Source organism: Schistocerca nitens, chromosome 4, assembly GCF_023898315.1.
Source record: "Schistocerca nitens isolate TAMUIC-IGC-003100 chromosome 4, iqSchNite1.1, whole genome shotgun sequence".
Lineage (NCBI taxonomy): Eukaryota > Metazoa > Arthropoda > Insecta > Orthoptera > Acrididae > Schistocerca > Schistocerca nitens.
The window spans coordinates 756,631,406-756,655,472 of NC_064617.1; the positions used below are offsets into that span (position 1 = coordinate 756,631,406).

At 39.4% G+C, this 24,067-nt stretch overlaps 1 protein-coding gene across 3 annotated transcripts in view; it reads right to left on the bottom strand.

The window, feature by feature from the left end:
* LOC126253049 (uncharacterized) overlaps window positions 1-24,067 on the bottom strand; it is a 106,929-nt gene that overhangs the window by 41,675 nt on the left and 41,187 nt on the right. For all 3 annotated transcript variants that reach the window (XM_049954128.1, XM_049954127.1, XM_049954126.1), the window contains 3 exons: window positions 14,412-14,662; window positions 7,633-8,009; window positions 4,339-4,557 (listed from right to left, as the gene is read on the bottom strand). In XM_049954128.1, coding sequence (XP_049810085.1) covers window positions 4,339-4,557; window positions 7,633-8,009; window positions 14,412-14,662 — 847 coding nt within the window. The remainder of the gene's footprint in view (window positions 1-4,338; window positions 4,558-7,632; window positions 8,010-14,411; window positions 14,663-24,067) is intronic.

The window sequence follows — 24,067 nt, forward strand, 5'->3', positions numbered from 1 at the left end:
TTAGCAGTGACTGACAGCCGACAGTTCATACCCAACAATTCCACACATTGTGGGCATACAGCACAGTCTGTTACCAACAACAATTGAGTATCTACTGACTGACAACAGACACGGCCTATATGAATTCTACAGGGGTTCACTTCATCAAAACCCAATGGGTTTTGTTTAAATAAAATGCCATTTACTGTACAGTGAATTTTCCTTTGTTGTGTGATTTTTTTTTTTTTTTGCTGGTTTATAAATAACTCAGATCAAAGAAGCATTTATCATTTATTACACTTGCCAGTCACATTAATATGGCCACCTGTTAAAAGCCTGAACAACCATTTGCTATGAGACATGCAGGAACAAAGTCCATGAGATTTTGAAAGATACCAGCAGGGATGTGGGGAAATGTCTCATCCAGTGCCATCACCAGCTGCACTAGGTTTCTTGGTTGAGAATCCATGGCACGAACAGCCCAACAGAGGTGGTTATGGTGCGAACAGCCCAATAGAGGTGGTTCCACAGATTCTTGACTGGGTTTAAATAACCACATTTATATGAGGGAGGAAGGGAAGGCAGAGAGGAAGGAATGAAGAGGAAAGATAGGGAAGATTATAAGTAACACTGGATTTGTAAAGAAAGGACGAGATGCCCTGCAGAAAAAATGTTGGGAGAGTGAAGGGATGGGAAAGAGTGAAGGGGGAGGGAAAGTGGGAGTGGGAATGGGTAGGGGTGGGGGGTGGGGGGGGCTGTGTACAGGTGGGGTGGGGGGCTAGGGGTGGGAGGGTGGGGGAGGGGACAGGTAGGGCGGAGGATGGATAGGGGCGGGGGGATTTTCTTGGTAAAATCGATTACTACGCCAAATTCCTCCCAAATGCCACATAGATCAGCAGACCTCTTAATAATTTATGTAAAAAATTAAATAACAAAATGAATGGTGACAGCATTGTAAGAAGGCTCTTCAAAAGTTAAAGCAATATCTTAAGTCCATTCTTTGTGGGATAATCTAGACTTGTCAAAACACCTTATGGGTACAGAAATCCTCAACATGGCATTTAGGCTGTCCTTTCTCACAAAGGTGCTGATGGGCATGAACAACCCATCATGTACACATCTTAAATTCTAACTTTAGTCCTAACAAATTATCCTAAAATTGAAAAAGAAGCCCTTGTGACCATATCTGGCATTCAGAAAGTCTATGTTCTTTACAGCACAACATGTCACCTCATTACTGCCTCCCTAGAGAGAGAGAAGGGAGGGGGGGGGGGGGACCCAATGCCTCCAACTGTGGGGCCTCTTCCTAAAGGTGTGATTACATGGGACATAAAACTGCATACTACTGATAATACAAGGTGTGACCAAAAAGTTAAGGGAATTTTTCAGTTTTGTAAGCTTAATACACCCAATTTTCAAAAATTATCATTGACAGTCAAAAAGTTCATACGTGTTTTCGGGCAATTTCAGCAAATTTTTACTTACAAAATAGATAGATCAAAAAACTTGAATTAAATTTTGTTTGAAAAATGGAATAACGTGCATCACTGGGTCAACTGACACAGGAGCAGTACCACTGTCCAAGGCTGTAAGGCTGTTAAGGGTATTGGGGAAACTCAAGCCTGGAGGCAACCACATGATATCTCTGGGAATACTAATTAGTCAACAGAGCGCATAGCTCTTGAAAGAAGAATGAAATGAGATCAGACAGCTGTGCAAATTTGTGGGGTATAAAAAATATGTCCAGCAAAATGCAAGACAGAAATAATAATTGCTGCAATGAATCATCTGTGACTCAATACGCTTTGAGATGTTGCTTCAGCTGATGCAAAAAAATGTGACCCAGTCCTCAATAGAGTCACTCAAAGGTGCAAATGACAGGGACAATTGGGGGCATCGACTGCAGGGGACTCTGAGACCTGCAGCAAAGTGAGCTCATGTGTTCAGAGTTTGTCTGCCTGAAACTAAAGTGACTTTTTTGACACATCTATCTGAAGCAGCAGCTGCTGCATTAACTGTTGCTGTTTCTCCAGCAGGCAAGCCAATTTAGCACCCAAGCTACTGAAAAACTTTTAAAAAAAAAAGAAAAGAAAAAACAATGTTTTATCCATGATTAGCTGGAAGTATCACTACCCAACAGAAAAACAACTGAAGGCATAAGGCAGAAAGGCCATATGTGGAAGAGAACACAACATCAAGTGGTAGCTGAGCTAAACGTGGCTGACTGGTGGTGGACAGGCCACAGACAAGACAAGACCAAAGCAAGCTAAGTAAATAATGAAGTGCAAATAGGAAACCTTAGCCCCACCAGTGTCAACAGGCCAAGAGCAAAGAGAGAGACAGGCCAAGGGCAAAGAGAGAGACACTCCAAATCGCGACCAGAAAGAAAGACCAACTGTCAAGTGAGGTTGTTATTGAATAGTCTGTAGAACAGAGATTATAGCAATTGATTACATCAGATACGAGTATAGAACTGACCGACCATTCGCTGGGCAACTGTATTTATATCAGCTGCGGGAAACACTACTGGCCAGCATATTCACATGACGAGGCGAGTGGCATACTCACACTGCAAGCAGACTGTTGCAACGGTATTATGCCCTACAGTGGCCATCTTGGTCCATTTCCTCCGGCACGTGTTCCACTTCTGCAGAGCGAGATACCAGACTAGCTGCCCATGTCTAGAGTTAAGCATATGCACAAGGGTGGGAACATTTTTTAAACGTTTGTGTAGCTCATACCTTAGGTGGGATGTGAATACTAGTTCTGCATTTACCTAGTGGGACATCGGGAACTGCATGAAAACCACTTCCAGGTTACATTCACCAGCCCTCATTGTCTATTCACAAAGTGGATTCAATCCAGGTCAGATTCGTAGGCAACCATAAATCATCTGCGCTTCTGATCACTGGGGGTGATGCACATGGAAGCATTGAGAATGTGATATATCTATCAGGCCCAACATCAAGCACTCCTCCTACTTGTTAACTTAAGTCAGCAACCTGTCAGAGATTCCAAGCCTGGTAGATACTGGGGCACCATAGGAGGTGTGTAGATGTCGACTTTTCTTGCCTATTCCTGTGAGAAATATGACTCGTTATCGTTGACACACACTCCAAATCCCCCCCTGTCATATGAATGAGGAATACCTCAGCAACAGATAGAATATGCAGCTTGAAGAAAATATTCACCACTGAAGAGGCTCAAAGACCATAATGGACAATGGCCCCCGAATCTCATTCAGTATGTTTCAGGGTTCTGCTCTCAGAATGGTATAACGCAACAGACAACAGCATCATTTCTCTCGGTCTCCAATGCTGAAGCAGGACAGTCCATCACATCTTTTAGGGTAAAATCCAAAGCTGAGGTCTCAACCTAGTTCAGAACCAAACCAACCAAGGAACACACTCCAGTGAAGCTGTTGCATGATCTCCGACACTGGACACTCCGGAACCTTCCGCCGACAACACATGCTAGACCAAACATCACCCCCACTACTCTATGGACATGGAGATATGAGATCACATCTTAGGAAAAGTTCCAGCAGAGCTACTAGGCATCATCCGATTTGGTTGTGGACAACTAATGTTCACCCAATGGCACCATGCTGATACAGCATGCAAGCCACCTGTGTCTACACACAGCAGCTTCCACCTCAATCCAGGACTGAGTCCAGCTCTGTATAACTTTAAGACGCTAGACTAAGACAGTCCAACAACCACAGGTCCAGTGACATCAAAGTAGGTTCACCAGGGAGAGGCATCTCTTCCCACTTGCTGCACCAATGACTACCAGAAGGGATCCAGAGAACACAACGCCAGCAACTGCTGGCTTCAGCGTCATGATTTCTAGTACAGTATCTATATCACTGATGCTGTGCATATGTGAATGGTCTGCAAGTTGGAACTCATCTGGACAACTCTCAGGATTGTGAATAAATGGATGCTGACAGACTTACATGGCTGCAGAGAATCTTTACTGTTCTCTTGGTATGTCTACAACTTTATGACGAACTGTTGTGGACTTTTTTGTGAAATTTCAAGTGATAATAGTGTATCCATCCTTACAGTGTAATACAGAGTGTTAATTTCACTTTAGCAGACCTAGGACACTCCACAATTAGTCTCTAGAGACGGAGCATACACTCATTTTGGGGAAGTAAGGAAGGATGGAGATAGAAATTAGCCATGACCTCTCAAACGAACCACACCAGCATTCATCTTAAGCAATTTAAGGAAATTATGGAAAATCTAAGTCTTGATGGTTAGACAGGAATTTGAACCACTGCCCTCCCAAAGAGAAAAGGGGGGGGGGGGGGGGTCAATGGAGGGAGAGACAATACATGGTTACTCATCTTACCTTTCAATGCCACCACTGTTTCCTGGTTCAACTGGTGGCTCTATACTCTTCACCTGGGGTTTTGGTGTCCTTGACACAGGCTTTTGATTTGGTGTAGCAGCTGACATTATCTTTCCCTGTTGTTGAGCTGCTTTCTGCCTTGCTAAATTTCTTTCAAATGTCTCGACCAATTTGTCACAAGCTGCCATATTATGCACTGGTTCCCATGTATTTTGATCACTGTGACAATAATACACCAGTTTGAACACAAATTTTAAAATCACCTAAATTGGACATTTACGGAAATAAGTTACATACTTCTTCCCAACAATTTTATCAAAATATGATATCTACTGTACTTATAATGAAACAATATTGGCTCTCATTTGCATATGATATGGAAAACTACTGCTTCAGGAGGAAAAGAAAACAAGACTCAAAACAAAAGAAAAATATTGCAGGACCAAGAAATATGATATTAAGTACACAGTCACAATTTCTAGTTCACTTAGCTAATCATAGAAACTTTACAGTAATTATTAAGAAATTGAGAGTAATACATCATGTTTAACTATGACAATAATGTTGCTACAACATATGGATGAACTGAAACAACAAACATTTAAAGTGTTCTAGATATTTAACAAAACTTTAATCACAAGTAATAAATTTCAACTCTGGCATTATCTAATGATGATCCTAACAATTTGCAGATGGCTGTATTAAGACTGACACAAGATTTATAACTGCAGATTCCGATCTCCAACACCTTCTGATACATGATCTATTTTAGCAGATTCCAATAAATGACCTGCTCCACCTCTTTCCCTTCCCCCCATAAACACATTCACATGCAGATCTGCCCCCTTTCAGGCTGTCAATGCAGGTATGAACATACAGAATAGGCTCAGAAACTTCATAAGTAATAGAACATCGTTGAGTGACTGTAGAAGGATACAGGATGACTTAGAACTTCTGTTTGGTGTGATGAATGGCAATGTGCTCCAAATGCAGAACATGTGAGTTAATGCAGTTAAATTGCAACTACAATGTTCGAATACAGTGTTAGTGGTGTACTACTTGACACAGTCACGTCAATTAAATGTCAAGATGCAATGTTGCTAAACAATATGAAACAGAATGACCAATAAGGACAGTAGCAGGGAAAGCGATTAGGCAACTTCAGATCAGTGGAAGAAATTTAGAAAAGTGGGTTTCATCTGTAAAGGGGACACTTATAGGGCACAAGTACAACTCAGTCTTGAGTACTGCTCGAGTGTTTGAGATCGCCACCAGGTTGAATTAAAGGAGCACATCAATTCAGATGTGTGCTGTTAGATTAGTTACTGGTAGGTTCGATCAACATGAGAACGTTACAGAGATGCTTCGTGAATTCAAGTGGGAATCCCTGGAGGAAAGATGACAATTTTTTAAAAAAGGCATTTGTAGCTGACCGCAGAATGATTATTCTGGCACCAACGTACATTTCTCTAAATGACCACAAAGACAATGTGAGAGAAACTAGGTTTTGTGCAGATGGATATAAGTCAAATAGGAAAGAGAGTCACTAGTAGTGGTATATGGAACCTCCGCAGTACACCACATAGTGGCTTGAGGAGTATGGACTTAGATATTATTATTCAACATCACCTGATGTAATTTGACTACATGCTATTACCCTTACTTTACTTTTGATGAGGTTTGCCTGATAATCTCAAGGCACTCGCCATTCCATTTATCTTATCTTCCAAGTTCTTTGCTGTCTCTTGCCAGATTTATATCATCACTGGGGAAATGTTACAGTATTTATTTTTTCTTCCTAAACTTTAATCCTTGTGTCCAAATTTCTCCTTTGTTTGCTTTAGTGCTTGCTCAGTGTACAGACTGAAAAAAACATAGGGATAGGTTACAGGTCCGGCTCACTCCTCCTCAACTAATGCTTCGTTTTCATGTCCTTTGAGTATTACAACTTGTCCCTGTACACGTTGTAGATCACTTTTTGCTCTCTCTATTTTGTTCCTCATAAACTTCATTATTTCAGAGCATATTCCAGGCAAAAGCTTTTCTAAATTTATGAATGCTATAAATGCAGATTTGTCTTTCTTCAATCTACCTTCTAAGATAAGTCATAATTCACAGTATTGCCTTGCATGTGCCCACATTTCTGCAGAACCCAAATTAATCTTCCAATGGATCAGTTTCTACCAGTTCTTCCAATCTTTTGTAGGTAATTTATGCCAGTATTTTGCAAAAATGACTCATTAAACCTATGGCTGCATAATACTGACACCTACCAGGGCATTTAAAGCATGTTCATAAAAATTTATGTAACTCAATGTTATTATAGGGCACATGTGATAGGCAGGATAGATAATTATTTGACATTAAATACTTTTAAGTTTTAGGGTAGTTAGTAATGAAAGAAAGTGGAGTAATATACACATGAAAAATTGAACTGAAGTGTATGGGAGGGTTTGTTACTGTTGTCATGGTAAAGGTAACAATATCACATGTACTGTGAGTGACTGACATGCTAATTAGACTTAGTACTAGCTGCCAATGTGACAGTTGAAAATGCATGTCAGAGCATTTGATTGCAGCTACTTGGTAATCAGCATATTCCATCACACACCACCATGTCAAACCTGTACTGTAAGCACCTCGATTTGGAGAAAACTGCCACCACCACAGTCAGCTCCAAGGGCAATAAAATACTGATGACAGATGTTATCAGTGACTATTGTAGATTATAACAGAAAATGAAGTGATGCATCTTGCTCACAAGCAGGGCACCAATCAGGCAGGTGGTGGAGGTGCTCTTATGTAGGAGATATTTACATGGGACAAAACGAGACCACCAGCTGCCTGCCACCATCTCTCACTGGCTATCAATACAGTCATCTACTGTCTTATCATACACATAAGTACAGCTGCAGCATCTCACTGCTAAACTGTGCTTTCATCAGAGAAAAAAACCTCCTGACACACCTGAATTTCGTCACAATGTTACATAGCTCTTCAAGTCATCTGACATTTTGAGCACAACTGTAACATCACTGACGTGAGCATTCTGGTCCAAGTTCTGTCCAATCTCTGTGAGTTGCTGGCAATAGATGAATACTTATGGATTAAGATGGCTCCATCATGCTTTCAGTGTCCTGTTAAGGCCAAAGTACAATCCATCACCACTATAATCAATGTGAAATGGAATGCTATATGCTGTTGAGTTAGGTGTATCTGATCCAACTGCTCATGACTGAATGTATAATCTTAGCTGAAAGAAAAGTTAAAAAGAGGATAAAACAGAATACTCACTGTGGATAGCCTTCCCATTTCAGCAAATATTCATAGTACTTTCTTCTTGGATTGAATCTTTTTGCAAGAATTTTCTCTACTACATATTCATCTTCACTTGAGCCTTCATCTGCCCCTTTGTTTATATTTGGACGCATACCCTTTCCAGCAACACTTTTAATTACATTTTCTATCTTCTTGTTTGGATCGGATTTCTGCTCAAGCTCTGGCAGAGTAGTTGATTCAACACAAGGAACTTTTAAACTTGTATCCTCTTCTACAATTTCTTCTTCCGCTTCACTGAGTTTTTCTTCTTTTATTTCAATTGTTTCAATTGGTTGTAGTGATGATTTTTTATCCATTACCTCCCCTTGCACTTCCTCTGACTCCATCTTCTCCTAAGAGAAAGAAAAATATTCTTATGATACGTACACTCTAAAATTTGGGAGTCATATAATTCGGTAACATTTTTATGAAAAATTATAAATTTCCAGAAGAAGCCAATTTTATCTCTCTTCCACTCCAGAATTTTCCCCTATTTTCCCCTCTGCAACTCGACTGTTTACAAAGACTAAAGGAAGTAACAGGTACAGGACAGCTATCATCAGCCCAAATATTGGTTTGAACACCGCAGTGCTGTACTGTAGTTGAGTTGTCGTGAGCTGATGCCTGACAGTTACAACATGGCACATTCGCGAGCCTACGTCAGCCAATAACGTGACACAATTTTGTAAACATCTCTATAGCAACACCTCATTGTTGTCACTGCTCTGTAGACGGTTGCTGTTTTCGCCTACAGCCATTAGCGCTTCACAGTTCAAAGCTGGCAACAGTACTGTGAACTGTCAGGGATCCTGTTACACCATCTCAGCTATAGGGACAGTCGTACTGCAAGTGGTATGGCATTCTCTAACTTGTGAAATGACTTGCAGGGAGACCTGCCACTTAATGTAAAGTCAGAATCATAGTGCAAGTTGATATAAAATAAACTAATCACTGCCTGAAGTGAAAGGAACATTAGTGATAGAAAAAAGGGTTGAGAAGACCAGCTTTGCACAAGGAATTTCAACAAGGTTCACAATTTGTAGCACTGTTCCCAGAACTGATCATAGCCCTTTGGTTCTGAGTAGAGTGGAAGGACTAAACCAGAGACTTCAAAGGTTTTGTCGAGATGCTAGGCTGCAACTTCCTTGACTTGCACCATACAGTTGAGAACTGTAGTGTCCCCCTAAATCAGTAAAGTGTGCACTACACATAAGAGAGGCTGCTACTCAGGTAGCCGACTGTGTATGGGCTGCACATTTAGGCAACTCTCCACCCAATCCAGATAATGACAGCTTTAGGAAACTCAGAAATATCAGTGTAAGGCAGAAAGAAATGCCTCCCATAGAAGAGAGTGTTAAAATCCTAATGGTTAACTGCCAAAGCATTCGCAACGAAGTGCCAGAGTCTGATAGGCTCATGAAAAGCAGTGAAGCTCACATAATACTACGTACAGAAAGCTGATTGAAACCAGTCATACTGTAACCATCAGTGGAGACATTAATCATCCAACAATTAATTGGGAAAATTACAGTTTTGTTTGTGGTGGTGTGATGAGACAACCTGTGAAACTTTACTAAATGCCTTCTCCGAAAACTACCAAGAACAAATGGTTAGGAACCCCAAACATGATGGAAATGTATTGGATCTAATGGCAGCAAATAGACCTGACCTCTTTGAGGATGCCCACATCGAAACTGCTTTCAGTGACCAAAGTGGCAACAATGATAACCGAACTATAAAGGACAACTAAAATCAGCAGAAATATATATATGACACACACACACTGTATACTAGATAAAAAATCAGTAGGGCCATATCTCAACATTAAAAGAATAATTGACCATACCCTGGATAGATATGCATCCAGTAGAACAGTTAACAATGGGAGGGACCCTCCATGATATTCAGTCACTGTAAACAAACAGAAACTACTGCAAAATTGGTGTGAAACAAAGCATAGGACTATACACAGAGAGATGCTGAATGAAATGCATTTAGTTGACGAGAGCAATGTGTGAAGCCTTCAATGACTACCGCAGAGGAATACTGTTAAATGATCTTTCGCAGAACCCAAAGAAATTCTGGTTGTATGTAATGGCTATTAGTGATATCAAAGTTAGCGTCCAGTCCCTAGCGAATGACACAGGAACTGAAATAGAGGGATTCAAAGCAAAAGCTGGCATAACCCAGGAGAATTGCTCCAATTTCATCCTCACACCACTGAAAAGATGAAGTATCAGTGTCAGTGGTTTTGAGCAACAGCTGAATTGTTAAAAGTGGATAAAGCTCCAGGGCCTGATGGAATTACTATCACATTCTAAACAGAATTTGAGGCTGAGTTAGTCCTTCTTCTATCTCTAATCTGTCATAGATCCCTCGAACAAAAAATCGTGTCAAGATCTCAGGGTGGGGGACACAGCTTATACCCATCAACAAGAAGGGTAGTAGAAGTAATCCACAAAACTAATGTCCAATATCTCAGACATTGATTTTTTGTAGAATCTTGGAACATATTCTGAGCTCAAATATCTCTAACAGAATGATCTCCTCCATGCCAATCAGCACGGATTCCGAAAACATCGACCACGTGAAGCCCAACTCACACTTTTCTCACAAGACATACTGAAAGCTTTTGGTCAAAGCAGTCAGGTAGGTGCAGTATTTCTTAATTTCCAAAATGCATTTGACGCAGTAGCACACGTGTGCTTATTTTTGGAAGTATAAATATATGGGGTATCAAGTGTAATTTGTGACTGGATTGAGGACCTTTTGGTATGGAGGATGCAGAATGTTATGTTGGATGGAGAGTCATTGTCAGATATAGAAATAACTTCAGGTGTGCCCCAAGGAAATGTGTTGACAGTATTTACAGTAACCTCAGGTTTTTTGAAAATGATACAGTTATCTATAATGAAATACTATCTGAAAGAAGCTGCATAAATATTCAGTCAGATCTTCATAAGATTTCAAAGTGGTGCAAAGATTGGTAACTTGCTTTAATTGTTCAGGATTGTAGAATTGTGCACTTCACAAAACAAAAAAATTGTAGTACCCTATTACTATGATATCAATGAGTCACTGTTGTAATCGGCCAGCTCATAAAAATACCTGGATGTAACACTTTGTAGGGATATGAAATGGAATTGTCACCTAGGCTCAGTTGTGAGTAAAGCAGCCTGGTACACTTCAGTTTATTGGTAAAATACCAGGGAAGCGTAATAAGTCTACAAAGGAGATTACTTACAAATCTATCGTGCAACCTGTTCTAGAATAATGCTCAAGTAGGTGGGACCCATACCAAACTGGACTAACAAAGGATACTAAACGTATACAGAGAAGGACAGCATTAATGATCACACGTCTGTTTGATCCATTGGAGAGTGTCACAGAGTTACTGAAGCAAACTGAACTGGAAGACTCTTTAAGACAGATGTAAACTGTACAGAGAAAGTCTATTAACCAAGTTAGAAGAACCCACTTTAAATGATGACTCTATGAATATATTACAATCCCCTACATATTTCTCAAATGGGATCACAATAATAAGATTAGAATAATTACTGCAAGCACAGAGGCATTCAATCAATCATTCTTCCCACACTCCACATGTAAATGAAATGGGGAAAAAACTATAGTGGTTTGCAGAGTATATAAGTAAATGTAGATTAATATACCAGTGTATAGCCAAAGTGGCTGCTCTCATTAAACGAAAATACAGGACTGAAAAAACTATGTAAATGGGTTAGATTGTTGTTTACCAAACAAAAGAGGTGCTGAGCAGAATTGCAGTCTTGTAGAACAGGTAGTTTGCACGTGGTCATACCGACAAGAATGCTGAGTAGTAGTTGCAGTGTAGATGGTAAAAGGTGTGGTTGCTTTCGAAAGTGTTCCTATGTTTGATGGGGGTAAGTAATGCCAGTGGCAGGGCTCGCATAGTAGATGGTGCAGATATATAGGGCTGGCCTTGAAGTTCCACAGGGTTACGATGTAGGACGCAGGTGATTGAGAGCATGATGGCCACAGCGACACACCAAGACAATATGTACCTATAATGCAATGAAATGTCGCTATGGGAGGTGAAGGAAGAATAGTAAGGTGAATATGCCTCACTTCAGGGCATTACAAGAGAAGCATTGGCCGATTGTGATACAACTGTTCCATGTTCGGGCTGACGCTGAGTAATGCCTAGGCCACCCCACTGTGGCTGATGAGGAATGTTGAGAGACAGACAGAGAGAGAGAGAGAGAGAGAGAGAGAGAGAGAGAATGTGTGTGTGTGTGTGTGTGTGTGTGTGTGTGTGTGTGTGTGTGTGTGTGTGTGTTTCAGGGGTGGGGGTATGTGCAGATAGGAAATAGAACATCTATTTATGGACAGAGAATGGAAGAATGAACCAGATTCTACACATGTATCTTCCTTTTCGTTCCCCTAAAATCAACAAATGAAGCATATAAACTAATGTAAATCCGTCACCTCACTGCCATTGCAGTGTTTTCCCAAAGAATAAAATAATGAGTCGGCTGTCTTCGAGGCCAAAATGAACTATTGTCCACCGTAGTAGGCGAAGATCAGAAACAGTGTTGGTTCCCTCCCAAGTGTGACAGCTAGCATGAACCACTTGAATAATGGAAATGAACTGATGCTTTGCTGTCGCACATTGGCAACTGTATGCACTGCCCACATAAATCTGAGAGCTTTGATTGAAGGGACTCAGTTCCAAGATGTTAAGTGCTCTCTAATACGTAATTTTAATCCATATAAATTATAAAAATATATCTATGTTCCACATCTCCTCCTAAACCACTGGACCGATTTCAACCAAATGTGGTACAATATCATTTACAGTTCGGAAATAATCACTGAGGGGACAAGAACCACCCACCTAAGAAAGGGGGAGGATGAAAAAGTAGTGTAGACCACAACAGGAGAATATTCATACTTTAGTCATCCAATATGTGAGAACCAGAAAACTTGGTGACTTGCAACAAACTATTTTACACATAAATTTATTGCCTCTTTACTACTAATTATATTCATAACACATTCTTCAGACTGAATTCACACAACACTGAACGTACCAGGAAAATTACATCATTGTGCGAAACTTAGTTTATGAGGTGTTCAACAATGGAAAATCCAGGATGGAATGTAATAATATTATGAAAAGGATGACTGTTACTTATCACCATATAGTGGAGATTCCTACTAATTCTATTCAAATCGGTTTTCACAGATAGTAACCACAAATGGCACTGAATGTACCAGAAAAATTATATCACTGTATGACACACAGTTCAAGAGATATGCTGTCAAATACTGAAAAGTGAGAAAAAGCTGCCACATCATGCATGACATTTTAATTTATTACTTCTGTACTAGTAAATCGATTCACAACACATTTCGCAGACAGTAGGTAATTACACCACTAGATGTACTTGTGCATGTATGTCATTGTACAGTATGTAGTTCGGAAGATCCAATGTCATAATGAAAATGAAACTGCAGGGTGAAATTTAGTAGAAATACAGGTGAGATATGTGTACAGATGTGTGTGAAATATTTTAAATACATGTGAAGTATATCTGACATGTGCATATGTGACCAAAGCCGCAGGTGAAAAGCTCAGCCTAAACCCCTGGAATGATTTCAATTAAGGTTGTTACACGCATTAGTTACAATCTGGAGAGAAATACTGTAGTGGTACAAACCACCAACCTCCTATTGGTGTAAGTGTGAGTGGAGAAAGAATGGAGGATGAGGACAGACAGCAATGGGGAAGGAGGGGATAGACGTAGATAGGAGGAGGAGATGGACAGAGAAAGAAAAGAGGAGGAGTTGGGTAGAGACAGGGGGAGGAAAACACAGGCAGAGAGATGGTGGACGAGGAGATAAAAAGGCAAAGGGGGAGGACAAAATGTACAGAGAAAGCGAAGAGAGAGGAGCATGGAGGGGATGTACACACAAAGGAAAGGAGAGGAGATGAACAGGAAGAGGTGGGAGCAGGAGATGAATAGAAGATTGGAATAAATACATACCTGGGCAACAAGTGATGCTCACCTAATTAGGATGTACAGGGATGGTTACAACTTTACACATACACACTCTTACCCAACCATGTCAAATGTTGCCATATGTGTTGGAACAAGAACTGCACGAAATCAGTAATTGTGTAATCGCCTAACACAATTCATATTCATTCAATAAATTAGGATTACTTGTTAAAGAGAAAGGTTATAACTTAGAATCTTTCTCAGTAAAACTAAGGAAGTGAGTTAATACATATATTTATCCATGGGGAGGGGGGAACTGTATGAAAAACCAATGCAGGATAACAATGCCCAGTACAGTGCAGTTCTGCTCAAATTCCAAGTGAAGTTGACACATGTGGCATTTATTTAGTTATATTTATTTCCTAAATTGCTACATTATTTTAAGATGGTTAATGAAACACGGTCACTCGCTTAGCAAACAGGAATTTATTTTCAATTAGCATTTCTTTCCTTCAAGAAAGAGGAAAAAAGATTTAAATGTGCAAGGAGTGGGTAGCTTCTGTTTCCATGGTACAAGTAATGCAGTGAGTGTGCAAAACAAACACAATTGTAGTTTGTGATATATTTTAAAATAGATAGGTATTAGAATAAAGCACACAATAAGACAACGGCATGTCAAAATGAACAAGACAATGAAGTATCATAAAATGTTACAAAGAAAAAAATATCACAATATCTGCTATCGTTAAAAACAGCTGCTGTATTTACCTGTTCATCCAATTTTTTCTCAGTATTTTTCACAATTTCTGGGCTATCACCTCCCTTCTCCTTAATGGGAGGGCTCTCCTTCAACTCTAATTGCGTTTCTGGGGCCTTCTCAGTTTCATCTGCACAAGGTATGTCATTCTTTGAAGTGAATGATTTGATGTCCTTATTCTGTACCTGTTTAATATCTTTGATGCTGCCATTCTTGTCAACAGGATGTAAGGTTTTTCTTGCAGCCTTTTTTTCCTGGTTTTCTGTCAACATTTGTTGATTATTTTATAGAACAGTTTGTTACTGTAAGTGATACATATGCATACATCTAAGCAATATTCTGAAGGCCATTTTACAGTGTGTGTATGTTGGGGTTTATGGGCACTCAACATCGAGGTCATCAGCGCCCTGCCATTTTACAGTGTGTGTTACAGAATACTTTGCATACCTCTAAAATCCCCCCCCCCTTTTTCTTGTGACAATCATGAAGAGTATATATGATACGAACCTGAAAGTGAGCACCTGCCTAAACTAAATGGCGAACTTCGAGATACTCTAAAAGTGTGCACAAGGTCGCTAAATAAAATTAAAGGTTACCCTCTCAATTTCCAATTGTTTGCAAAGTAATGAGAAGAATGTGATGAAACGAAAGATGGTTGCCAAGAGGTGATATTTTGCACAGGCTTGTTGACTTGTACGACTCTACTGCAGAATTCCTTAGGAATCTGGATCTATCACTGTATCGTGAGTTAAAACAGTGGAAGAACAATCTATTCTCTTTGGCAGACCTTTTTTGAAATGTAATGAAGTAAACAAGCATTTGCAAGGAAAAAAACCTTTACAGTAGTTCAAGCTCTAACATTCACAGTGGCCATTCCAGTAAAAATGGAGCTATTTATATCTTCACTGGCATGATCCAATTGTTACTATTTCAAACTTGTGAGCACTATAAGAAAATGAAAATATTTTAGACCATGATTTGGAGACATACATTAAACATCTTGATAAATTAAGAAAAGATTTTAAAGCATGTTTAGAAGATTTGGGGAATATGCTTGTTCCGGAATGGTTTGCTATTCCACTTGATGCAAAAATAGATAATGAAGGTAGTGAATCTGGCTTAGAAATGAACTAACTGAAATATTTGCAGATCTCAGAGCTTAAGCATTGCTTAAAAATAAAAACCTCAGGGAATTTCGGTGGAATAACTTTACTGCTACAAAAAATATTGCAAGCTCAGAGCAGAAGTTGAACCTGTCTTACTTGCATTCCCAACTTTATTTGTGGTTGTAGTTGGTTTTAGCTACACGAACGGAATTTTGACGAAACAGGGGAACAAACTGAACTTGGAAAACGTGGTGATCTGCAATTAAAACTTACCAATTTTCAACTGAATATCAATAATCTTGCCGATTCTCTTCAGAAACATCCACCCACTAATATAAATTACTTCAATACAAAGGTATGTTAACATTTTGAAGTATACAGTAGTCAAAAAAAGACATTAAGAGGCTTCTTCATTAACTTAATTTCCAAATATAATTGTGGGTTTTACATATTACAGCGTGTATGGTTTAAGAACTACAGGCAAATTTCCATCTACACATTATTTTACTATTATTTTTTTAAGATTATAACAACGCTGGAGAATATCTTCTCTCTCTGTTAAACTTATTGGGTGGATTTTGTAAGGTTCTTTTGTTGGATTGTTATGCTGGTCTCATTATTGCCTAACATCAGAAATGCAAATAAATTATTTAATGTTTTTGTTGAATAATTAATCTGGAGGTTGTAATGTCAGAAATAAAAAAAAATGTTTGTGTTAAATACTTACTATGGGGGTTGATAAGAAGGCAAATATTCTATGAAGGGGTCAACGGGATAAAATGTTTGGGGAACTGTGATCTCAACTCAACAACAAAAAACTTTCTTGTGCATCAAAGGTTCGATAGCATTACCAGGTAACACATGTTTGTAATCTCTCCATGTATCTTATTAAAAAATTTATTGTCATAAATAAAAGCAAAATGAAATCACAGCTCCCCTCTTTCAGAACACACAGCCAGTTGTATCTCTAGACACTGAACAGTTTGCCAGTGTGAGCAGGTTGAATGAAATACAACATTACATGTGTGATCGCAGTGCAGGATGTAGTAATTATGCTCCGCCCCTCTATGTGCTCCCGCTGAAGAGTCAATCCTAAAGTAATTCTGTACAGAGGATAAATGTGTTCAAACTCTCCGAAACATCCATTATGGTAAAAAATACATAAAAAATTTACTTGTCACAATGATGACAGAGGATAAATACACAAATTCACAAATTCTTAGCTTGAAATGCAGAATACCTTTTGCAGTGGAAATGTATATCAATGTAACTATATGCCATCATCTTAATCGAAATAGAAATTACAAAGTTTTTCTTTGTTAAAAAAAAAAAAAAAAAAAAAAGGTTGAGGAACTTAAAATTGTAGTCGTTCCTTCTAAGGAAAACACACACACACACACACACACACACACACACACACACAGACTCTCTCTCTCTCTCTCTCTGCAGTCTCTGGCAACTAAAGCCACACACTGACTTCAGTTGCCAGAGACTGCAGAGAGAGAGAGAGAGAGAGAGAGAGAGAGAGAGAGAAGGGGGGGGGGGGGGGGGGGGAGTTCTATTTTTGATGGACACCATATTGCCCGAAACCTTATTTAAGACAATCTTTTTATTGTGCCGATCTGCGACTCAGCATCTCCACTATATAGTGAGAAGCAACTTTCCTTCTCTGTATATGTTCAATATCCCTGTTAGTCCTACCTCATATTGGTCGCACACACTTGAGCAATATTCTAGAACTCCATTGCACTGGAAGAGCCCCAATTCACCAAAGAGAAGGCTCGAATATCAAAATCAGGGTGTACACGGGGACAAGGAAAAAAAATTCGCTGATTTTTCCCAGATTTCCCGGTTAAAAATACACTTTCTCTCAGATGAAATACACTTTTTCCGTGTAATTAATTGACAGTATATTTCTCCTCGGAACTGTAAAACTTATCAATACTTTGAATGGTTACGTTTTTATACACAGGCGTAGAATTTCCCAGCACTTTAGGAAACTAAACTCAGGGAAGAAAACTCTTTTTGGAAAGATTTTTTATGTTCAGCAACATGTACACTGCATATTTTCGTATTACGAAAGTATAAATCCATATTACACCAGACACAGCATGTTACTTTCCGAACCATTGTAATCGAAATTGCGAAGCGCTTTTGTAAGACAGTCATAGCTCATGTCACGTGATCTCGCCAGCTGATGACAGTGGATATTCAGACCACAGGACACGTGATGTAGTCAGCTAATAGCAATATCACTGTTAAGTAGCGTGGATACACAAACAGGAAAAGTTAATGTTTTAAATTAATATACACAGTGTTGCTACAAGAAAAAGCAAAACTTTCACATATAATATTGGTCTCTAAGGTTAATAAGCTGCAAGAGAAGCTAAGCTTTCACATGTGATGTTGATTTTTTTGCGCGAGTTACACTTTAAGATATATCACACAAATGTGCCAGTAAAATTTTTAGCAGAGTCCAGTGACTTGTCCTCAAACTTCTCCACAAATAAATTAGCTACCGCAGAGGAGAGAGAGCTTCCTGTAGTACTACATCAATTTGCTCATAATAGCGACATGAATGTCTGATCTTCCGGGCTCGAAATACTTCTAAATGGCTCGTCATCAAACGCTCTGTGATTTAAGAAATTCATCATACATTCTCACACATACTTCAACTTACGTAAAAGGAAATTTACTTTGAAAGTAACGCATTGCAAACCACCATTCGCAATATTTTCCCACGACCTGTTAGAAATAGGTTCATTTCAATAGTCATCAGAGAGCGTCAGATAACAGGCGCCACCATGCTTTGGCAGCTGCTATGATGCAGGAAGCCCGTACGTTCGTTACATGTAAAACATTAAAAGATCTTACATTATGTCATAAAAGAAAAGAGAGATCAGAGGATACTCCAATAGCATCGAAATTTCACTTTTCAGTGTGGGTTTCGAGATGTAAATTTTCTTGGAGTACTAGTACTGTATTACTAACTCATTTTTGATTCTTCATTATGGCATAATGCCATATGTGCTAGAAGGTGAAAACGTGCACTTGAAATGCAGCGAGCAGTTGAAATTAGCCAATAGTGTGGAACGAAACACTTTGTTTCAAACACATTGATTGCCTCGGCGTAAAAGATCAATAAAAACGAAATTTCTTTGGCAAACCGACAAAAATAACTTCATTGTTCTACAAGGCGATTAATGCATGGCTGTCAGAAAAGTGGCAATAAAATAAAATCTGAAACTATGTACATTAGCCTTCCATAACTATGTGGATGTATTTTAATTCACTTGATAGCTCCCAGCCACAGAAATCCATTTTGTTTTCATTTGACGTGAGAGCAGTAAACGAAGAAGAAACAGCAAAACCACAAAATGTAAACACAGGTCACATGGAGACTATACACTTCCCCACTATTATTCGTTGTCAGACTGCTCTGGGCATCAGCCTTGAATCTACAATATTTCTGAACCGGGAAAATACTAAGATATTGGCTACCCCCGCCCCCTCCCCTCCCCTCCCAGCCCCCCTCCCTCGAGCATTTGAGACGACGTCAAATATTTAAAAAAAAAAAAAAATCGAATTTTCAAAAATATGTTCATTTTGTAGCGCACATCTTTCAGAAGAGTCTGATACAAAAAACATGTGTGTTCGACGAAATGTAAGACATGTTATTTGGTCTTAAGTGTGCCCAAGTGCAGTGCCACCCCTCTTCAGACAGCATTCTTGACATCCTGCCCCCCTCTTTTAAAAAAAAACACCTGGCATATTAGTACTTAATAGGATTATTTGTAATCGGGAGAACAAGAACTCTTCACAAAATTTGCACTCTTTATCGCCTGTTAGCTAATAACTTTCTGTTTTGGGTGACATAAAATTAAATGTAGGATACATGAAACCAGTAGAAGAGACAAGCAAGAGAGTACACATTGCTTCAATCCTCAAGTCCTTGCATTGTTTTCTCTCTAATCGTGCTCCAGCTTAACATGGCATGCTTTCCTTTCTGTGACAGAATCTATTACCTCATCAAAGTCCGTCAAATGTTTTGCTACCTGAAAAATCGAAAAATCGTTGTCTAATACTGTGTAAGCTGTTAATACAAATAGTACCCAAGATTGTTGTAGTTTCTCGATCTGATTATGTCTATTTTGTCACTGTCTGCTAGATAAAACAAAACTGGCATTTCTAACACTGCAGAAATTGTAACACACACCAAATAAATGAGACTGTTTTGGCACAAATGGTCATTTTCATAACACGACAGAATATAATTCACCAAGACCAACATAAAGTGAATATTAGGCCTACTACAAGTAAAAAGGTTTATGTTAGAAAATAGTTTCACATTTCATTCATACGCTCCAGTTTCTTGAGCACGAGATCGAAAACTAGTACAGTAGAGATTATCTGACCTAAACCGTCCTTGGCAAGGTCAGATAAGCGGGAAGGTCGGATAACACGGAAAATAATACAAAAAACACAAAAATTAAACTAAAGTAGGCCAAATGAGTTAAACATTTAATACAATACAAATCAAATTAGACTGAATAGATATTTACTGTGTGAAGGAGTTAACAATTGTCTTTTGTTTGCCTGCTGTTTGCCGTTTTTTTGCCGCTAAATCATGTAGTCTCTTAAGCAGTAAAACCTCGGTAGACGATGTTTCCTCAAGTTGTTCTACATATTTTAAAGCAGTTTGTAAGGTCTTGTGTCCTTCGTTGTGAGAAATCTTGGGTGCACTGTCCTCCACTACATCCGCTTCTTCGTCTTCTTTTTCGTTTACCAAATTGACTATTTCTTCATGTCACTTCAAATTCTTCATCTTGGACAATAAATTCATTTATGTCATCTTCTGTGGCGTCAGCACATTCCGGAACTTTTCGTAACAATGAAAGCAGGGTAGTATTTTCTGGTACAGTCTGCTGCTGTAGATTTTCATCATCTGGAGAATTTTCTTGATTTTCCTGTAGCAAATTTTTCCAGGATTTTGCAATTGTATTTGCTCCAACACTCTCCCAAAATTGGGCCACGTCATAAGCTACGTCTTTCAAATTAATATGACGCAACTGCTCTGGCATGTCTTCTCCCTTGTCCATAGCATTAATTAAAGAGGAAAGTAAGTTTCTGCGGTAGTTTCTCTTCAGTGTCTCTAAGGTCCCTTGATCCATAGGCTGACATAAGGATGTGACATTTGGATGCAAAAACATGGCCTTTATATCTTGATCTTGAAGTTCATCTTCATTAGGATGACAAGTGACATTGTACAGAAGTAACAGTGCTTTGCGGGGCAAGTTGTTGGCTTTGAAAAACTTTTCAGTTTGTGGCACGAACTTGTTAAAAAACCATTCTTTAAAAATGTCTGAGCTCATCCAAGCCTCTCTCTCTCTCTCTCTCTCTCTATATGTAAAGCATTTTTAGATAAATGTTTCAATGCTCTCGGTTTTTTTGGCTTACCTATCATAGACAGTTTCACTTTCAAATTTTCTGTGGTGTTACTGCATGCAACAATTGTCACTCTTTCTTTGCTACGTTTGTAGCCTGGCGCTGCCTTTTCGGCCGTTGACGCTAATGTTTTTTCCGGTAACATTTTGTAATTGAGACCAGTCTCGTCACAGTTAAAAGTTTGATCGCCTGTTAAGTTTTCCTTGTCCAATACCTTGTGAAGTTTATTCCTAAACAATTGAACAGCTTCAAAATTTGCTGAAAGCTTTTCACCAGACATTAAGTTGCCGAATTTCGTATCTTTTCTTCCATCTATCGACGCAGCCTACACTAGCTGTGAAATTAGGTTCATCTTTGTTTAGTTCGTTACGAAACTTTAAGGCTTTTTCCTGCAAAATAGGTCCTGACATAGGTACAGCTTTATCTCTATGTTGAGTAAACTATAGGAACAAAGCTTCACTTACTTTTTCATAATCACCGTTTTTCTTGGTTTTCCGATCTTCCAAAACAGCCGAGGTCGCTCACTGAGCACATCACTTCTCGATTTCATTGTGGTTTCTTTTCCAGTCTCCAACTGTTGTTTTCCCATTATAATCTTGCGCCACTTTTAATAAAGTTTCACCGTTGTCTATTCTTTTTAAAGCTTTAAGTTTTTCTTCCATTGAAACGAGCACCTTTTTTCGTTTTGAAGCTATCACCACAAATTTTTACAATAAACAAAGTGCAACACGTCCACTCCACTACAGATCTAAGTTAGCACTGAGGAGTGAGGAGTAGCTGACGGCAACAATGAACGGAGTATCAACAAACAACATGTCAGTCACTGGCCTGTCGTCGGCTGGCGCACGGCCGGCGCGGTGAAAGGGTAGGATAACACAGAAGGTCGGATAACCTAAGATTGGATAATTGAGACTCTACTGTAGTACGAGATTTTTATATAAATTTGGAATCGTCATATTCTTCCCTAATTGGTGTTATGTCCCCGTTTCTTCTCCTTCCTCGTTCTAACAAACAATCTTGTCATGACTAATTCTGGAACTATTCCTGCCTTTGTCAAAACATATTTGCCAGTTAACTTCACTAACCCTGCCAGAGTCACCGGTTTGGTTATCCCCAATTATTCTCCGGTTAGGCATTGTTATGTTCGTACAAACCATTTTCCGCACTACTTCCAGAATAGAATTGAAGCGGCCGCTAGATGGGGACTGTACAACTGGCCCTTACTAGTGTAGCAATCTGGCCAAAAGTTTTCTGACAAAATTTCATTTCCCTGTATACACCGAGAAGATAATACATAATATTTCTTACATGTTATTCCTGTTAGCCGTTTATTTCCACTCTGGTAGTCTGAATCTATGGATTTCCCTAGTAATTATAACAACGCTGATCATTTGTAAACCCAAACAACAACATAATCAGACAGCGATTGGCGTTCACTCGTTCGGCTTTGCTCCGCTCAGCTTGTATAGCACGGTCCCCTTTTGCCTGCAGGAAAGTTTACTTCTAGATGCGACGAGGATTCCCCTGACAGAGACATCACATACACTATGCATGTATTCAAAGATCAACTTATGATTTTTTTTCTCCATGGGACCAAACTGCTGATGTCATCGGTCCCTAGGCTTACACACTACTTAATCTAACTTATGCTAAGGACAACACATACACCCATGCCTGAGGGAGGATTCGAACTTCCGATGGGGGAAGCCGTGCAAACTGTGAAAAGTCGCCTCAGACCACACGGCTACCCCGCGCGGCTTAGGATTCATTCAGAAATCAACTTACAGAGTGTGTTCAAAAACCAACAGGAATGCACATCAAAATCATATGAGTAATCGATAGACCAACGTGTGCTGGATGCTAGGCACTTTGTGAAACAAGGTATTTTCTCCTCAAGAATATGAAATTGGCGCTCCCCTCCCTCACAGATCCGGGCCCACTGCGCATGAGTGAATCTGGCAGCTTTGGCGCGGCAATTAAATTTTTTTTGGTTGCATCTAGATGCTTGCTGTGACTGCTTACACTGCCAACAGCCACATTTCTGTAACCAGAAACGGGAGAAGTTACTACTCATACACCACTCAACTGCGCATGAGCCCGCTTGTAACTGCTAAAACAAATCTAAAGCCTAGTTTACACGATGACATTGGGTTGCACCACTCGTTGCGTGGAATGAGTTGCACGCAAGTGGTTTCATATAGGACTGTAGAAACAGTGACACTGGTATGCACTTCAGTTTCGTCGCTTTGTGGGTCCCTGAGTCGTGTCTGAAATGAAAGTTTTGGCAGCTGCACGTCGCACGAGTTGTGATGGAGTTAAAGTGTGTCGCGTGGAATCACCGCATAAGAAAAAATAAGGAACTTGTTTCAATTCGTAACTGGATGAAGAAAAGAAGTCAGCTCGGTTGCTCAGCATCCTTGCTGAAATAATTTATAACGGAAGATAGAAGAAGTTCTTTTAATTATCTTAGAATGTAATCAGAACTGTTCACATTTTCATAGTGTGTAGGCTTTCACGGCCGGCGTCTTCAGTAATTAAAACTTCCGGGCTAAGAGGCCGTGGTCCAATAGTAGAAATACTTCTCCCTGACGTTTCGTTGCCAGCTGCGGGCAACATCATCTGAGGTGAGTCGTAGACTCACCTCAGATGATGTTGCCCGCAGCTGGCAACGAAACGTCAGGGAGAAGTATTTCTACTATTGGACCACGGCCTCTTAGCCCGGAAGTTTTAATTACTGTTCACATTTTTTCTAAATAGAGTTAATTATGCGATAAGGAATAAAGGTACTATAATGCATGAAGCACTGTCACCAGAACTGAAATTACGTATCACATTGCGTGCATTAAAATCAAGAACACTCGGCATGCTATGAGATACGGTTTTAGTTGGTGATGACGCTTTTTCATTAACACCAATAATTATTTACATCAACAGTAATAATTATTAAAGTTAGCAACAATAATTATTCGAAGCAGACTGCATTAAAAAGAGAATGGTTTGCAAACTACTCTCTTGAAGATAAATCTGTACAGTTGAAATATTTCAAAATTCTAACATATGTGAATGGGGAGCACTGCAGTGACGTTTTAAATAGATGAATACTGAATAAAGAATGC